Source organism: Bidens hawaiensis, unplaced genomic scaffold, assembly GCF_021521415.1.
Source record: "Bidens hawaiensis isolate Kalapana, Puna unplaced genomic scaffold, B.hawaiensis_p1.1 tig00012904_1, whole genome shotgun sequence".
Taxonomy (NCBI): domain Eukaryota; kingdom Viridiplantae; phylum Streptophyta; class Magnoliopsida; order Asterales; family Asteraceae; genus Bidens; species Bidens hawaiensis.
Genome location: NW_027492077.1, coordinates 245,278 through 263,060, shown reverse-complemented (window position 1 = coordinate 263,060; position 17,783 = coordinate 245,278). Strand labels below are relative to the sequence as shown.

The following is a 17,783-nucleotide window of genomic DNA, read 5'->3' as shown; positions in this document are numbered from 1 at the left end:
AGCTACATCCCCATTGTTAACGTTCTTTACTTGTTTCTCATTTGATTTTTAATATTTAAACAACTCTTGACCACCAAAGTTCTGATTTTCTTTGGTTTAAAGGTTTTCTACCTTTTTTTTAGGGTCTGATATATAACTTTTCATTATATAGAAACATAGATATTACATCAACATAGCAGGTAGGCGGGCAACAAGCTGCGCCGCCACCTCTTTCTGAATTGCAAACCCTAACCTGCTAAAGACATACCCATGCCCCTTTGGAGTCGACACATTGCTATGCACAACCCGTTGGACCCTAGTTAGGAAACGGATAGCTTCCGGTGCCAAGGAGCCAAAGGTATCAAAAGCCAGAGGGACAAAAACATGTTGGTTCTCTTCGCAGGCTTTAGCATGTTTCTCCACCTTCTTCGTTTCAGCCCTTTTCATTGCTTGCCCAGCTACAAACCCATTATCCCTCAAACCAGCTAAAGGAGATACCCCTGTGAGGTCAACACAAGCGTGTTTTTCCCCGGCCCAGCCAAAGACGAGCAAGTCTGCCGGTCGTAGAGTGGATCTCCCTTCCGTGGTAAGGAAGTTTACGGGGGGCGGTGTCCTTATTAGAAAACAAACAAATAATAATTACTTGATTATTGGCATACATTGTGTATACGTAACCTCCCCATATTAATCATATCTGTCATGAGTTACTGCTAAATATCAAATGCTTATTAAATGAAATTGTGTATTTTTAGAACTGTTTTAATCTTAATGTAGTAGCAATACGCGTTTGACTATTGAGAAAGAGAACAATAAGTATGGTTTGTTGAGAACAATGATATTGGGATACAGCAGGATCTTCATGAATTCAATCATTTAATGAATGCTACGACCAAAGTGTCAAAGTTTGAATAAAATTGAGTTTAAACAGGGTTGGACTTGAGTCTAAATTAGAAGGAAAACACTATAAAATAGTAACCAAATTTCAAGTTTGTTCCAATTAAGTTACTCGTATTTTGTTTTGTCACAATTAAGTCACTGAACTTTCAATTTGTCTCAATTATGACACTCAACTTTCAATTTGTGTTCTAAAACGCGAGAGACAACCACTATATTATTGTAAGTTATATATTTACTGATAAATTTTTTTTTGGTTTTAATGACGTTTTAGATATTTAAAAACATATAATATGAAGGTAAAAAAGAGAGTATTAGAGCATTTATTGAAAGTTGAGTGACCTAATTGAGCTATAATTGAAGTTGAGTGACCTAATTAAGACACATTAAACTTGAGTGACTTAATTAAGACTAAATTGAAAGTTGAGTGACCTAACTGAGACGAAATAAAATATGAGTGACTTAACTGAAACAAACTTGAAACTTAGTTACTATTCTACAAAATTGTCCATTTGATAAACCAGCTCGAGTTTAAGCCTCATATACAAAACATGAGCCTAAGTTTCTGTTTAATATTACAATTTGTAGTCTCATATTAAGATACTATGTTCTTTTTATTATAAAAACATGTAATACATATCATATTCAATAAATTACATTAAAACTAAAATATAATTATATATAGATAAAATAATAAAACAACTAACAAGTAACTAATAAACGAATGTAACTCCAGTTTAATTTTGACATGGAGCTTCAAATGAGTCGAGCTTGACTTAGAGCTCAATTAATTTAGATATGTTGAGTTGTAGCTTTATGTGAAATATGTTAATTCATTCATCCCGTTCCCACCTCATAAAATGAAAATAAAGTAAAAATTTAACAAGTGGACAAAGTAAAGGAAAACTTTTAATCATTATAATTATCTGTTCTAGCGGTACCGATGTATATGATAAGATTTTATCTTTCTAAATTGTGAGTAGAGTTGAAGAGCGGGTATATATGAGTGTGTTAAAAAAATATATAAATGTCTATATATTGTGCTTTGATTAAAATTAAATGAACTTCTATTGTGCTTTGATTAAAATTAAAAGAACTTTTATTAAGTGTAGTTTATCCCGTATCTATATATGTGGGCCATATGGCCCATATCTCATCTCATAAGCAAGAAAAATAATATTCAATTTGAAACATGGACAATAATAAATAGCAGCTGAGCTGGAAGAGTGGAAGGCTACCAACTTTCACCATGTGAGAGAAAATAAATGGTGTATGAACACATTTTATATCCTTTTTTTTGTTAAAAAAGTTGGATCTATAATTACCATGATCCTCATTATTATAATTATAATTTATTGTTTGAGTTAGTTATTATTTGAAGTTATATATCCAATGGACTACCATTAAAAATTATATATTAAACTTATGAGTAGGATTATAATTCAGACTTAAATCTAATTGATGCTGGGATAAATTTCCCGTCCGTAATTAATCGTTATTTGATTAAAAACGGTAAAAAATAACAATTTTTGTATAAAATTTGGTATATGTGTGTGTATATTTGAAAAGCTGCATATAATTTCAATCCTTAATTGTTAGTTCATACCCTATTACTTGATTAATTGTTAGTCCATACCCTATTGTTTGATTAATGAAGAGATTATATAGGATCCAGCCCAAATGAGGCCCAAGGAAGCAAGCCCAGTCCAGAAAGCCCAAAATCCGTCAAAGACAAAAAGACAGGTCAACGAGTGAAGGGTTCCTTTTGGAACCTGGAAGCATCAGGTCAAGATGACGCATGTCTGAAGCAAAAGGGAATCGTCTGACGGATAAAAGGTGGAAGCCTGTTTAAGTCAAGGAGGGAGGATAAAAACCGCTGGATAATAAGAGGCATCCCCAGGCAACGGTCTGGAGGGGGAGATTCCCTTTGAGATCTATATGTAATAGGATTTTGTATGTTGCAAAGGGCATGTAAAAGGCAATATCATTCACTTTTCATATATAACATTCATCTCTTCGAACTCTCCATAGAAATTTCACATAATCAACCATTTGAATACGAAAATAGGCTAGATTCATTTGAGGTTTCTACATTGGCGCCATCCGTGGGACTTCTGCAACTAAGAAGTCCCACACCACGGTTTCGGAGAAGATGGTAGATCGAGATTCAGAACAAAACATCACTGGTGGACACCTGGTCACGACTGGAACCGGGGACGAATCCACCATCACCAAGACAAGCGAGGTAACAAACCTGTTGAACTCACGAGACACGGAGGGACCAGTCCTCGTAGAGGACGAGACGGAGAAGGAAGACTTAAGGGAAGAGTTAGAAAAGGGTCCCATGGCCAACGAAAAATGGGAGATAACCCCGGAGTTCATCCGGACTCATCGAGATGCGCTCAAGGCCTGCCTATATGAGCAAGAGAAGGAAGATAAACTCGCTGCAGTCAAGACACGCCTGTCGTTTGACACCCCAAAATCCAAGAACAGAGAGGAAACCGAAAAAGAAGTTGACCCCTCCACCAATCCTGGGGTCCTCCTAGAGTCGTGGGTAACCTTCTTATCCTCAGTAAAAAGTAAGAAAAAATCCGCACCAAGTACCCTAGACGCTCCATACCGACCCTCGGATACTTCCGACGTGTCAAAGTTCACTCGACGTATAGCCGAAGCTACCCTCCCGCCAAAGCTCCGATATCCCTCAACGGTAGACAAGTGTGATGGAACGCAAGACCCCGAAGACCACCTCCACGCTTTCCGAGGCGCAGGCATGGTCAGTGGGTGGACCATGCCTGCTTGGTGTTTAATGTTCCCTCAAACCTTTACGGGGGGAGCCAGGGTCTGGTTCAATAGTTTGGAACCAGGGAGCATAGATAGCTATGAGGAGCTGAGGGGAAAATTCTTGCGAAATTTCAGTCAGCAAAGGAAGGCCATGAAATATCCCAACGAAATTCTGCATATCTGAAGGAAGGATGAAGAAAAGGTGGAACAGTTTATGGACCGATACGTAGCAGAAAGCATGAACATCAAAGGGGTTCCGGAAGTCATGAAGATCAGCGGATTCATAAATGGTGTAAGGTTTTCACAACTTACAGAGAAACTAGGGGAGGACTTCCCCACCACGTTTGACCAACTGATGGATAGGGTTCGAGCGTTCGTCCGGGGAAAGGACACGAGTTCCAAGCTATGAGAATGGGAAACGAAGAAAACCCCACCCAAATCCCCAGGTGGAAAGGGCCCAGGGAATGCCAGCCCCGGCAAGATACGAGCACCTTTCGACAGATCCCGTTTCACACCATACCGACCACCAGGGAACCATTCAGGGTACGTACCTTCCACTACATATCATCCTCCACGTTTCCCCAGCATTCGATCGGAGGTGGGGAGATATCGACCCCCGTTCGGGGGAAAGGTGAACCTGGGGGAGGAAGACGTGTTGGTGACAGATAAAGCAAAGTATCCTGTCAGAACTCCGAGCCCATTCAAACAAGCATACAAACCTAACCCCTCCGGGTATTGCAATTACCATAAAAGTGTCGGGCATACCACTGAAAATTGTGTCCAGCTGAAAAGATTGTGGGAGACGGCTCTAAAGACGGGACAGTTGCCACCCCCAACCAAAGAACCGGCACCCCGGGTTAAAGAAGAAGAGGAAGACAGGCACTTCGTGGATATGATACGAAGAAGAGACGAAGGGGATGGAAATCCGGGCCGACCCCTCAAAGCGGTTAGGAAAGAATTCCCACCAATAAGTACAGAATGGATAAAGGCAGAGGTGCATTTCCCCGGCATAACTGAAAGCGAAGCCAGGGAAATGCCACTGAATATCTCGGCCAGCGTCGCCGGACACCGAGTGGCCCGAGTGCATGTGGACAGGGGCAGCGGAGTGGAAGTGATGTACGAACACTGCTTCCTGAGATTACAAAAGGATGTCCAGAAAAGGCTGGAAGAAGATTTATGCCCACTGATGGGGTTTTCCGGGGAGGTGGTGGAGCCCCTAGGATCCCTCAACCTTCCATTCCCACTTCGAGATGGAGAGAATACTAGGACAGTATGCCTTCGTTTCTCCGTCGTCCGAGCCCCATCGAAATACAACATCATCCTGGGCAGACTAGGCATGAAGGCACTTAGAGCTGTTCCATCCACCGTTCACGGATACATGAGGTTTCCCACCCCCAAGGGAATAGCTACCATCCGATCATCCTCGGAGATAATAGCCAGTGTCAATCAAAACACACCAAAAAGGAAGGGGGTGGAGGAATGGGTACTCAATGGAGAACATCCTAAGCAGACGGTAAGGATAGGGTCACAATTATCTGACAAAGGAAAGGCAGGTCTGAAGGAGTTGTTACTGCACAACGCAGATGTATTCGCATGGACTCATCGAGATATGACGGGAGTCCCCCGAACCTGGACCCAACACACCCTAGATGAATTCCGCTGGGCGGATCCAGTCAAACATAAGAGAAGAAGTTTGGGGCTTCAGAAGAGCCGAGCAGTCCAGGAAGAAACAACTAAGTTAGTACAAGCAGGGATAGTAAGGGCGGTCAAATATCCTCGTTGGATATCAAACCCCGTGATGATCGCTAAAACGGACAACAGCTGGCGTATGTGTATTGATTTTAAAGATCTAAACAAGGCTTGCCCAAAAGATTCATACCGTCTCCCGGAAATTGAAAAAAAGATAGAATCCCTCGCCCAGTATCCGCTCCGATGTTTTTTAGACGCATATAAAGGGTACCATCAGATCCAAATGGACCCTCACGATGAAGAAAAAACCGCCTTTTATACAAACGAAGAAACTTTCTGCTACACCAAGATGCCCTTCGGCCTAAAAAATGCCGGAGCAACGTACCAGCGTTTCATGGATCGACTATTTGAGGGCCAAAAAGAGAGAAACGTGGAAATTTATGTGGATGACCTGGTCATCAAGAGCATGGACGAAGAGAGGATGCTCGGTGACATCCGGGAAACTTTCGACACCCTTCGCCGGGCCAATATGAAACTCAACCCGAGCAAGTGTTCATTTGGAGTCGAAGAGGGGAAGTTCCTAGGGGTGGTTGTGACCAAGGGTGGATTTAAAGCAAACCCTGAGAAGATAGAGGCCCTAGTTCAGATGAATCCCCCGAGGAACATCAAGGAGGTGCAAAGGTTACAAGGAAGGTTAGTCGCCCTGAACCGATTCCTCTTAAAGATCGCAGATCGAACTCTCCCATTTATGGCAGTGTTGAGAAGATGTATGAAGAAGAACAAGTTCTGCTGGGATACGGAAGCTGACGAGGCTTTCCGAGAACTCAAGTTACACTTAAGTGAACTTCCTTTAATTACCTCACTGTTACCAGAAGAGAAGTTGACTATCTATTTGTCCTGCACAGACCAAACCATCAGTTCGGCACTGATGGTAGAAAGAAAGGGAGCTCAGATTCCAATATACTTTGTAAGCCGGACCCTGAAAGGCCCGGAAGAGAGATATTCCCCCATTGAGAAGCTGGTATTGTCATTGGTCTACACATCCAGGAAGCTTAGACGATACTTTCAGGCACATGAAGTCCAAGTGTTGACCGACAAGCCCCTTCAACGGATATTGATGAAGCCAGAGATATCCGGTCGGTTAGCTAAGTGGGCTATAGAGCTGGGAGAGTACTTAATTGAATACAAACCAAGAACTACCTTCAAAGGGCAAGTGATAGCCGACTTCCTTACCGAAGCTTCGGCGTCCGAAATTTAAGAGGTTCCTCCCCAGAAAACATCAGAGGGAGGGGAGAAAGTTCCATCCCCAGAAGACACCAGGGAGAAACACCTGAAAAACCAAAATGAGCCGGTCTGGAACTTACACACGGACGGGGCTTCTAACTAAGATGGAAGTGGGGCAGGTCTGATACTTGTCAGCCCAGAGGGGACTGAATTTACGAATGCCATATGATTGAGTTTCGCTAGCACCAACAACGAGGCTGAGTATGAAGCCCTACTGGCTGGCCTCCGAGTGGCACAGAAAATGTCAGTCAAACGTATCCAGGCTCACGTTGATTCTTTGCTAGTGGCCAACCAAGTGAATGGGGATTATGAGGCGAAAGACCCCAAGATGATAGAGTACCTCAAAAAGACGAAAGAGTTGTTACAAGGCTTCCAGGAAGCAAAGGTGGTACACATCCCCCGAGGTCAGAATAAGAAGGCTGACGCTCTCAGTAAGTTAGCCTCAGTAGCCTTCGATCACCTTGCAAAAGAGGTCCGGGTAGAAACCATTGGGCAACCATCCATCTTGGAAAAGACCGTCGGAAACGTGGAGACATACGGATACAGTTGGATGGCCCCCATCATCCGATATTTGCAAGAAGGAGTTGTACCTGAGGGCAAACAAGAAGCCCGAAGACTGAGAATCAAGGTGCTACAGTACGAGATGATAAACGGAGCCCTCTACAGGAAATCCTACTTGGGTCCGTCACTGAAATGTATTGATTACGAAGAGGCCGAGTACATCATCCGGGAGATCCACGAGGGGATTTGTGGGATGCACATGGGAGCCAAAATGGTTGCAGCCCGAGCCATGGGAGCCGTTTATTATTGGCCAGCTATGTTCCTGAGTGCTTTGCGAGAAATACGGAAATGCGACAGTTGCCAGATTTTTGCCCCAGTCACCAGGAAGCCAAAGCTCAACCTCATGCAGGTTAGTTCTTCCAGGCCCTTCCGAAAATGGGGCATCGACATTGTGGGTCCTTTTCCGGAGGGATCAGGCAAAGCCAAGTTCCTCATGGTAGCTATAGATTACTTCTCTAAGTGGGTCGAAGCGAAGCCCCTGGTCACTATCACGGGACAGCAGGTCAAAAGGTTTGTATGGGAGAACATTGTGTGTCGCTTTGGAATACCCCACACCATTGTGAGCGATAATGGGAAACAATTTGAGGGGGGAGTCTTTTGAGAATGGTGCGAACAGTTGCACACCAAGCAGGTTTTCACATCAGTCGCACATCCCTAAGAAAATGGGCAAGTAGAAAGAGCCAATCGAAGCATCGTGGAGGGTATCACCAGCCGTCTGGGGAGAGAACGGGGTTCGTGGGTAGAAGAGCTGCCACATGTTTTGTGGGCCCATCGAACGATGCCAAAGGTTAGCCATGGGGAAACACCTTTTAGCTTAACCTACGACACCGAAGAAATGATACCGGTGGAGATAAACGTCCCAAACATCGAACCCGACTGAGTGAAGAAGAGAATGAAGGTGATCTCAGACTAAATCTGAACTTTGCCAAAGAAAGAAGGGAGGAAGCAGCACGACGGGAAATTGAATACAAAAGGAGATGGAGAAGTACTATAATGCCAAGGTGAGGGAAGTGAAATTTAAGGTGGGGGACCTGGTATTGCGAGAAAATGAGGCCAGACAACAAGAAAATCAGGGGAAGTTAGGACCTCGATGGGAGGGGCCTTATCAAATCATTTGGGCAGGAGAGAAGGGAGCCTACAAACTGGCATACCATACGGGAGAAGAAGTACCCCGTATGTGGAACGCCATGCAACTAAGAAAGTATTATGCTTAAAAGCCTCAGTCAAGGAGAGAAGAAAGGAGTAAAGGCAAAGAACTTCCCGATAGCGTTTTTTGTAATATCTGGCTACACTCCTTTGGGTGACTATGTCGCATTCTAATAATTACCTCTCCGGGAGGGAATCCATGTAATAGGGCGTTAATGCTTTGTTTTTTTGTGATCAATCTATGCCATGCAATTTGATACCTCACATGGAATTAAACGTTCTTTATTTTTCTCCGTGAAACCTAACGGTTTGACCAGATAACCAGTCTCCGGGACAATCACTAAACCAAAATTAGAAAACACCCCTCCATCACAAAATGGTATGAGGGAGGCCTCGCTGATAGGCTACAAGGTTAACCAATAAACTTATCAAGTAAAACGAAACGATCAAATAGTCCTAAGCAATCAAGCAAAATTATCAACATAACAACATATAACCCTAAGTACTGCTTGATTCAAACGATTAAGACCACCAAACCACCTCAGTGGGAAAACAAAGTCCAACCCCTAAAGGGGGAAAACATCGATTACATCAAGCATAAGGCCCACGGGGGGCTAATACATGCAAACGTTTTTTACGAATAATAAGTAAACGAAAACAGCAAAAGAAAAGAGAGTTGATCAAAAGCCATAACGATCCAAACAAATCCATGATTATCCTTGAGGAGAAGGGGTGAGAGGGTCGACTACCAAGGACATGGCCCGAATCTCCTCCACTGAGATATCGGGGACTGCTGAAAGCTGCTTCAAAAACGGAGGCTCATAAGCAACGTAAGTTCCGAAATCCGCCTCAGCCTCTGCTTCCATGGTCTCGGAATAGGTGGGTGTTTTAGCAAGAGGGATGCCCTGAGATTGGAATTCATAACCTTCTCTTAAACCACTTTGATATCCTGAAGAGAAAACAACACAGGTCATTACATCTCTAACCAAACAAGTCTCGCGACAAGATCGAGCCCGACCAAAAACCAACTTGAACTCTTCAGACACCATCCACGCCCGATCAGCTTGGGAACTCTTGAACGCTTGCTCCATCTTGTCATACTTCTCCTGGAGTTCTCCGATCAACTTGTCTTTATGAACCTCCATCTTCTCATACTTCTCCTGAAACTCCCCGATCAACCGATCTCTGTGAACACGATTCGCATCTACCTCACTCTTCAACCTCTCGTTCTCTTCACGCATCTCCCCAAAACTAGCTTCCAACTGGCAACAAAAGAAACCAAAAAACAGATAAATACCATGAACTGAGGCAAAGAAGTAAGAAGAGGAGGAGAGAAGAGTAACTCCCTAACCTTATCTCGCTCCACCCGGGCTTTTGATAGTTCCACACCCAACCGGGCAGCTTCGTCCTGAGCCTTCTTCAACTCCGCTTTCAAGCCAGGCACCCCTAGAGACTCTTCCTGGGCCAGAAGAACTTGCTGTCTCAGACGTTGAATTTTCCCATGATTTTTCTCGTTCAATTGTTCAAGCCTAGAAATCTCTTCTTTCAGTTGCGGCAACACCAGGCCATCATCAATGGCGGCTTGACGAGTGGCTGCCCCGAGTGCCAAAGCTCTATATAAGTGAGTACCGAAATCACCAACCAAACGATCCCGGTCCAAAGCTCGGATGTTAGCCGAATCGACGGGAGGGATGGCACAGAAAAGGAATTCATGCGCTTGCAGAGGCGTCATGACAGATGCCCCGACCTTCAAACTCCAGGGGGGGCGAACACGAGATCTTTATCCGGCCCCTCCGTATTCTGGACAGGTGAACTTTGAGGAACGGGGCCGGACCCTTCAAGGTGTTTATCAGGGGAACCAAACTGAGGCCGATCTGACCCGACAGATGCTTGCATATCAACAGGAGTTACCACTTGAAACTCGAAGTCGTCTTTTAAATTGACAGGCTCGGCAGAAGAGGTCACTGGATGGGATGACGACGATTGGCCCAAATAAGGTCGCTTTGAATTCCTCAAACGGTGTTTCATAGAGGCTCCATAAACGTTAGCCAAAGCCTTTTTCCATTTGGGGGTGTCTGATACATCAGTGAGGAGGCCGGAAGTATGACGACCTGGGGAAGCAGATTCGGTCTTCGAGCTAGCTGGGGGAGTTACGGGGACGGACACATAGGAAGCAGCCTTCAAAGGACCTTTCAACAAAGTCTCTTTTAAACTCATTTCTGCACAAAGGAATAAACAAGTTAGATATATCGAAATGGTAAGAAAGCAAGCAAAAAGAAAAAACAGGAGGTCAGGAACCTCGGTCGCTGTCGAATATGGCCGGACGAGTAGAAGGGTCTGACCATATCCGGCTCAGTCCAGCCATACACAACAAGGGTTCGGGATAAGTCATGGCTTCAGTAGGGTTGCTAATCAACAACTAGTATAAATCTTCTTGAGGCATCGGAGATCGAGGATACGTGTCACGAATTAGAGAATCCGTGAGTCGTCGGCTACGGAAGCCCGGAGCAAAGTTAAGGGACACAAAGAAAAAACTGTTCTTCCATTCCTTAGGGCTAAACCCAGTAGGCATCTTTGTACAGCAGGAGGGATGTTTGTTCACAGGACGACGTTCAAAGGTAAACCAATCGCCGTCCACCTTCAAGCGGTAAAATCGACGAAACAGAGGCACGGTTGCGAAACCCTCCATAGCCCGACAAGCAATTTCGAAGTGGGTCACACGCAAAAAACCCAAGGGGTGAACCTGATCGAATCTTAACTTATGGAATTTCAACAAAGCTGACTGAAATTCCGTCAAGGGGTAGCGAATGTTAGCGCATTCTAGGGTTTGGGTATACAGGGTGAGCAAGCCGGGACGACTAAGAGCCGTCTCGTGAGGTTCAGGTAAAACAGGTGACAGAGATAAAGGTATTCGGTAACGAGCGCATATCTGAAGCATCTGATCCTTGGTTAGGATGGAGGTTATCGAAGACAAACCTTCACGGCTCATGGTGAAGGAGAAGAGAGAGGGTCAAAGGAGAAGAACACTAACCTGATTGAAGAGCGAAAGCCAAACGGGAAAAGAAAGGTCGCCGGAATAGTGTGAGAGAGAAAGGTAAAATGAAAGGAGTGATTTATGAGATGGGACGACAAGGAGGTGAATATTAATCACTGCGTGGAAAAACGTGTAATTCAATCTCCACCACATCTTTTACCGCCTTCATAATTAACCAAGTTGGGCCGGCAACGATTGTGCATCTATGAGAGGCCCATCTTATACCAATCAGTAGCCCAGAGGCCCAAATGAATATAAAGACCAAGAAAACAGGCAATTGTGAAGTGAAGAATTAAGTCTATTGCTCATATCATAAATAACATGAGTAATAGACTGGGGGACTTGAAGAGATTACATAGGATCCAGCCCAAATGAGGCCCAAGGAAGCAAGCCCAGTCTTGAAAGCCCAAAATCCGTCAAAGACAAAAAGACAGGTCAACGAGTGAAGGGTCCCTTTTGGAACCTGGAAGCATCAGGTCAAGATGACGCATGTCTGAAGCAAAAGGGAATCGTCTGACGGATAAAAGGAGGAAGCCTGTTTAAGTCAAGGAGGGAGGATAAAAACCGCTGGATAATAAGAGGCATCCCCAGGCAACGGTCTGGAGGGGGAGATTCCCTTTGAGATCTATATGTAATAGGATTTTGTATGTTGCAAAGGGCATGTAAAAGGCAATATCATTCACTTTTCATATATAACATTCATCTCTCCGAACTCTCCATAGAAATTTCACATAATCAACCATTTGAATACGAAAATAGGCTAGATTCATTTGAGGTTTCTACAATTAACGTCTAGCAAGTTCTACAAAGTTGATGGTACCAGTGTCATTGTAAATTGAGAGAATTGAGATAGAAGGAAGCCTCATATATCCATTTGAGCCCCTCAACTATTCCAACTGACAACTAGTTACCCTTCAACTATTACAATTGAAAATAGTTATCCTTAATGTTGGAACAGTTAAAGCACTGAATATGTGGCACTGGGTGACCAACTAAAGAGACAATGGTAATGGCAAATACCCTTATTATAAGTTACATAATCACAAAGAAAATGACAAGTGATGAACAGAGAACACATACCAATATCAAAAAGACAATCACAAAACTACAACAAACATACACAGAAACAAAAAACAGGTATAAACTTTAAAAAAAATCACAATATTCATGAGACACTAACCTCAAAAAATCATGTATCCTAAATTTACACTAGTATACAAAACTTACATTCAGAAAAAAAAACAACCCATTTTTCTCATCTCCTCCCACCATTTCCATGCCTCTGGTTTCTAAAGAAACTAAGCAACGATTGCGCCTGCAAAACAACCCAACTTTATGTTAAAAAGCATATAATTATATCAAAGCCGACCCGAATATAACATAAAACGCACCTTTTCTCTAGCTCTCGGGGTACCCGTATGTGACAAAGCCGCCAATGGTGGGATAGCTCCTTCATGAAGCACCATATTACAAAACCGGTTACTATTAGTACACAACTGTAGAAGTGCTGCAGCAGCATTCTCCTTCCCTCGGGCCGACCCCAATTCCACCACTTCAACAAGCATTGGTATCCCACCCTCCTGACCGATCCTAGCCCGACCCTCGGGAATTGTAGCCAGATTTGATAAAACCGCAACCGCCTTATCAACCAACCCGGCTGCAGGGTCCATTAACTCTACAAGAAACCTAACCGCACCCGCCTGCACAATCCGGGCCTTGTTTTCATGAAATGTTGATAGGTTAAACAGAGCCGTGGCTGCATCTTTCTTCCCCCTTGGGGTCCCGTTTCCTAGTAGATCAACCAATGGCCCGATTGCTCCAGATCTCCCGATTTTTATTTTGTTTTCTTCAATTACTGATAGGCTGAAAAGTGTGGCGGCGGAATTTTCTTTAGCTTCTGAGCTCCCGGTTTCAAGTACGTGAATTAACGGTTCGATCGCATTGGAATTGCCGATTGTGGTTTTGTGTATATCGTTTATTGATAAGTTTAAAAGGGCGGTAACGGCATTTTCTTGGACGTTTTGGTCAGGTGAGTAGAGTAGGCCGATTAATAAGTCAATGGCTCCATTGTTTGCTATCACGTTTCGAATATCTTTATCGTGTCTTGCAAGTAATCTGAGTTCAAAAGTAGCATTTTTTACTGTTTCAAGTGACGTGCTACTCAAGTCATCAATCAGTTGTTTTACCTTGATTTCAATTTCACCGAGCTCGGGCCGGGGTTCGGGAACCGAAGAAATGATTCTCGTCCCAAACCGTTCAGAAGGTCTCCGCCATATCTGGTTTCGTGGTCGGTTTCTGAACCGTGGTGAGTATTCATGCGGGTCCGGTTGTGTGGCGGCACTCGTGGCGGTGACAACGGGCTGAGGCTCTCCAGCCACCTCACCTGATGCATCACTAGTGTTTCCCGCTGCCGCCTGTGGTGACGACTCTTCATTTGACCCGTCATCCACTCCAGCGCCAGTTGAAGATTCGTTTCTTGTCGGTGATATGGCGGAAGGTCCACCTGAAAATTCTTTTCTTGGCGGAGATTCAGTTAGTTCATCACTCTCATTTTCCAACTCAGGCATGGACTCTTCTGAAGATGAACGGATATGATTCACCAGAGAATCTTCTTCCCGATGGATCACGGGTTTCACAGGGTCGGGCAGGTTAATATGATTGGACTCACACCAACTTGCAATTAACGCCTTAACCGTGTAATTAGGAATAAGATTAGTGTGAACAAGGGTTTGCATTGTTTTAGGGCAAACAGTAAGACCACGATCAATCCAATTACGAATATACTCCCGTTCATATGTTTGTCCAGACGACACAATTACAGGGTTGGTCATGAGTTCAAGTGATAACGGGCAACAAAAGTCGGGCGGTATCGGTACCGTGTTGGAGCTCTGTGATTGTTTCATTTCAAGAAAGCATTCATGCATGTAAGTCACAAGATTAATCATTTCCTCAATATACTCTGCATCCCTAGTGTTTTCCAACTGTTCAGCATTCTCCTTTAAGGTTTCAAGGGCAACTAACTCGATTAAAAGTTCCTGATTTGACTTTAAGCTAAGCAAATCAGCTATTTCTGACCTGATATCCGGGCTCGGTTCGTTACTCTCCACTTGATCTTTTATAGCTTTTGAGATAATTGCTGATGGTTTTTCATGTCCTATTTGTTTAATTTTCTGTATGCAATGCTGCAATCATTTATGTTAGTATGTTACATGTATAAAAAAAGGTATTCTAGTTGACTTCAAAAGTTTTAACTATAAGTTATAAACGTACATCGAGTGATGCTGAACTCAGTTCATCAGGTAGTCCTTCACATGATTGCAGCAGGTCAAGGATGTCTAGACCATGGGTTTGAACTTTTGTAACCAATGATTCGGCTTTTAAAACCTGAAAAATAACAAAAACGAGTCAAAAATAAATGCAAAGTATCATAATGAAACAAGAAAGTGCAGATTCTTGGAACATACAAAGTAAACTTTGCTCATTAATGGATCAGAATCTTCAAGAAACTCCTTAAGCTCATCAACAATTTGACTCATGCCCGCAAATTCCTTTAGTAACGATTCATCCGAAGCCACGTCAGCATCGACAATAGACTCTAGCACCGGCTTAATTAACTTGAGCACTTGTTCACCCTTTATATAATACTTCTCAACAATTTCACAACATTTGTTATCTTCAAATGACAAATGAAGAAAACTGGAAATGTTTTTGATAAGTGCTTTTAATAGTGACATCTCCATTTCAATTTTCACCTGTGCAATTAAGCAGCTATAATAAATTAAAAATATTACATAATTAAAATGCCACTAAACTACGCCCTGCTTGCGGTGCGCACATATAATGTATATATGTGTGAACCCTTGGGTGGGCAAAAGTAAAATTGCACTAATTTTGACGTTATTTTACTAATCACGTGAAAATAACGTTAAAAGTGGCGGAAGGTTAATCAGGCATCATGTGGTGGCGTTGATAGCCGAAAGACAAGGGCACATGCACCAATCAGCCGGTGTCCCGATGATTGAGTGTTATGTGTCTTATGTCCAAGGCTTGATTCAAAACTACTATCGAGCCGGGGGTCTCACCGGAAGCAGCCTCTCTATCCCTATGGGATAGAGGTAAGGCTGTCTACATCTTACCCTCCTCAGACCCTACCATAGCATTGCTATTGGTGGGATATACTGAGTACGATGATGATGATGATGATGAAAATGCCACTAAACAGGAGTGCGCACTGTTCGGGTAATGGCAATAACCGAACACTTCGCTTATTAAAAAACAATAACCGCTCGGTTTCGATTAATTCGGTTCGGTTAATTAACCGTTAAACCCAAACTTTTAACACGGACTACATATTTGTTGACATTTGCTAAAAATTATACTAAAATCAAAACCACAAACATTATGAACAATTAGGTTATATACATTAGTTCCAAAATATACATAAAGGATTACTCATGAACACAGTTTTCAGTTTTAACAGGCGAAAAGCTAACTGTCAAAGCCATTGTATAAGAGAATAAATGTAATTTAAAGTCACTGCCATTCGAAACGAATTAATATATGTTACTAACGGAATGAAATATCCAAGATCAAGAATTCAATGGTCAAATAAAGTTAAACATAATATCATTAGAAGATGACTGTTACGGAAAAAAATATTGGTTAATCGGTTCGGTTATTTTCGGTTATCAAAAAATGATTAACCGAAACCGAACTGAAAAATCGGTTATTCAAAAATAAAAAAATTAACCGCTGGTTAATGCTTGGGTTTGGTTAATTCGGTTTAATTGACACACACTAACCTGTCTCCCTAAAAACCTTAACGGATCTCTCAGAGGCAAATGCACAAACACCTTCAATACAATTGTAGAACAGTAAGCACATAATAAGTAAATTAAAGCAGAATTAATGTAATCAAACAGCAGAATAAACAAAAACATTGAATTGGGAGGTTTTAATTGACAAAATGAAAGCGCGTTAATTGCAGGTATTGAATTAGTCTAAGGGAGATTAGATTAAGAGGAAATGAAACCCTAGATTAATTAAGAGAAGAAGAGTTCACCTGAAGAAGAAGATTATTGTGAAATTGAAAAGAGTTTTTATTATTAATATTATGGGTTTAATTTGGAAGCAGTTGAATACAGGTGGTGTGATTGGATCTTTGTGTTCATTTTGGAGATGATGATATTGATATTGGTGTCTCTCGTCATCATTCGACTACTGCTCTTCAACCATTCTCATTATTATTATTATTATTATCATTACTAGCTTTTAATTTTTTAATACATATTTCACACCAGCCTCAATATCATCAGCTTTAACTTGAGGTAAAATATACTACTCTATTTGATAAAATTGACGGATAAAATGACTTTAAATGATAATTCTATAAAAAGAAATTTATATTTTTTTAGTAAAGAAAATCTTTCAAGCTAGATTATAGGGTATAGGTAAATAGATTTTCTTAACGACGCCCCTATTTACTCTTAATATATTCTTGCTCACGATATAACCTGTGACCTCTGGTCTAAAATGCTTTAACGTCTACCATTTAGAGTCTTAAACTAGTCTCCTGTGACCTCTGGTCTAAAATGCTTTAACGTCTACCACTTAGAGTCTTAAACTAGTCTCACAATGACATGTAAATAAATTAGTTTAATTTGTCTCATGATTTATAGTTTTGAGTTAAGTGGACACAAGACCATTTACATGACTATTAAGGCTATGTGTACTAGAGTGCTACAAAATGAGGGAGATTTTCAACACATGTCGTCACGTCAACAGATGTACAATTTTCATTTTAAGAGTGCAGTGGTGGCGTACCCAAAAGTATCACCCTCTAACAGTTGTCATTGGTCCATTGAATAAAATAATAATATTCTTCTAACATTCACCGGGGGGGGGGGGGTTGTTATTGCCTAAACTAGCCTCAAAGTTTGGGATTTATCGCCCCACTATGCTAAGTCTAACTAATAAAAACAAGATTAATATATTTGAGCATTATAATCATGAAATCGTGATAATCAAAAACACTCCTTTTGATGTTTATACCAATGCTTTTTTTAATGCAATTTGGCACCGTAAAAGAGTGTGTATTGACCCTTTCAAACCTTCAAGTTTTAGTTGCATTTGATTGACATATATCGTTGGTACCTTATAATTTAATATGCAAACGTGTTTTATTGGATTACGACTACGTGCATATTAATTTTTGTACATTAATAAAACCTTATCCTTAATTTTTTTCATCAATATAGTAAATTTACTAGCTCGAGAGACACATTTATTGACCCAAAGAAAATGTTTGAATGGGTCATATACCTTTATTTGGTTTTATTTGGTTGATAGTCAGTCACCCCAATGAGAAGACACAATTAGTGTTGTTACCTGTCGAAGCACGAAATGAATCTTACCT

General features: G+C 42.0%; 2 protein-coding genes across 4 annotated transcripts; one reads left to right on the top strand and one right to left on the bottom strand.

Annotated features, from left to right (window-relative positions):
* The first annotated feature begins 6,868 nt into the window (after positions 1-6,868).
* Positions 6,869-7,789, top strand: LOC143542575 (uncharacterized). The gene has a single exon (XM_077035132.1). It carries the CDS (start codon positions 6,869-6,871, stop codon positions 7,787-7,789), a length of 921 nt encoding a protein of 306 aa, XP_076891247.1.
* A 4,425-nt stretch (positions 7,790-12,214) lies between these two features.
* LOC143542572 (U-box domain-containing protein 4-like) lies at positions 12,215-16,607 on the bottom strand. 3 transcript variants are annotated; one of them, XM_077035129.1, is made up of 6 exons: positions 16,431-16,607; positions 16,171-16,221; positions 14,833-15,120; positions 14,639-14,752; positions 12,760-14,550; positions 12,216-12,683 (listed from the first exon to the last, which is right to left on the bottom strand). In XM_077035129.1, the coding sequence occupies exons 3-6, from the start codon at positions 15,106-15,108 to the stop codon at positions 12,624-12,626; spliced, it is 2,241 nt and encodes a 746-aa protein (XP_076891244.1). In that variant the 5' UTR covers positions 15,109-15,120; positions 16,171-16,221; positions 16,431-16,607; the 3' UTR covers positions 12,216-12,623. The 3 variants fall into 3 exon arrangements, with proteins under 3 accessions (XP_076891243.1, XP_076891244.1, XP_076891245.1); XM_077035128.1 differs by having other exon boundaries at positions 12,215-12,683; positions 16,171-16,585; XM_077035130.1 differs by lacking the exon at positions 16,171-16,221 and having other exon boundaries at positions 16,431-16,600.
* Between the last annotated feature and the right edge of the window lie 1,176 nt (positions 16,608-17,783).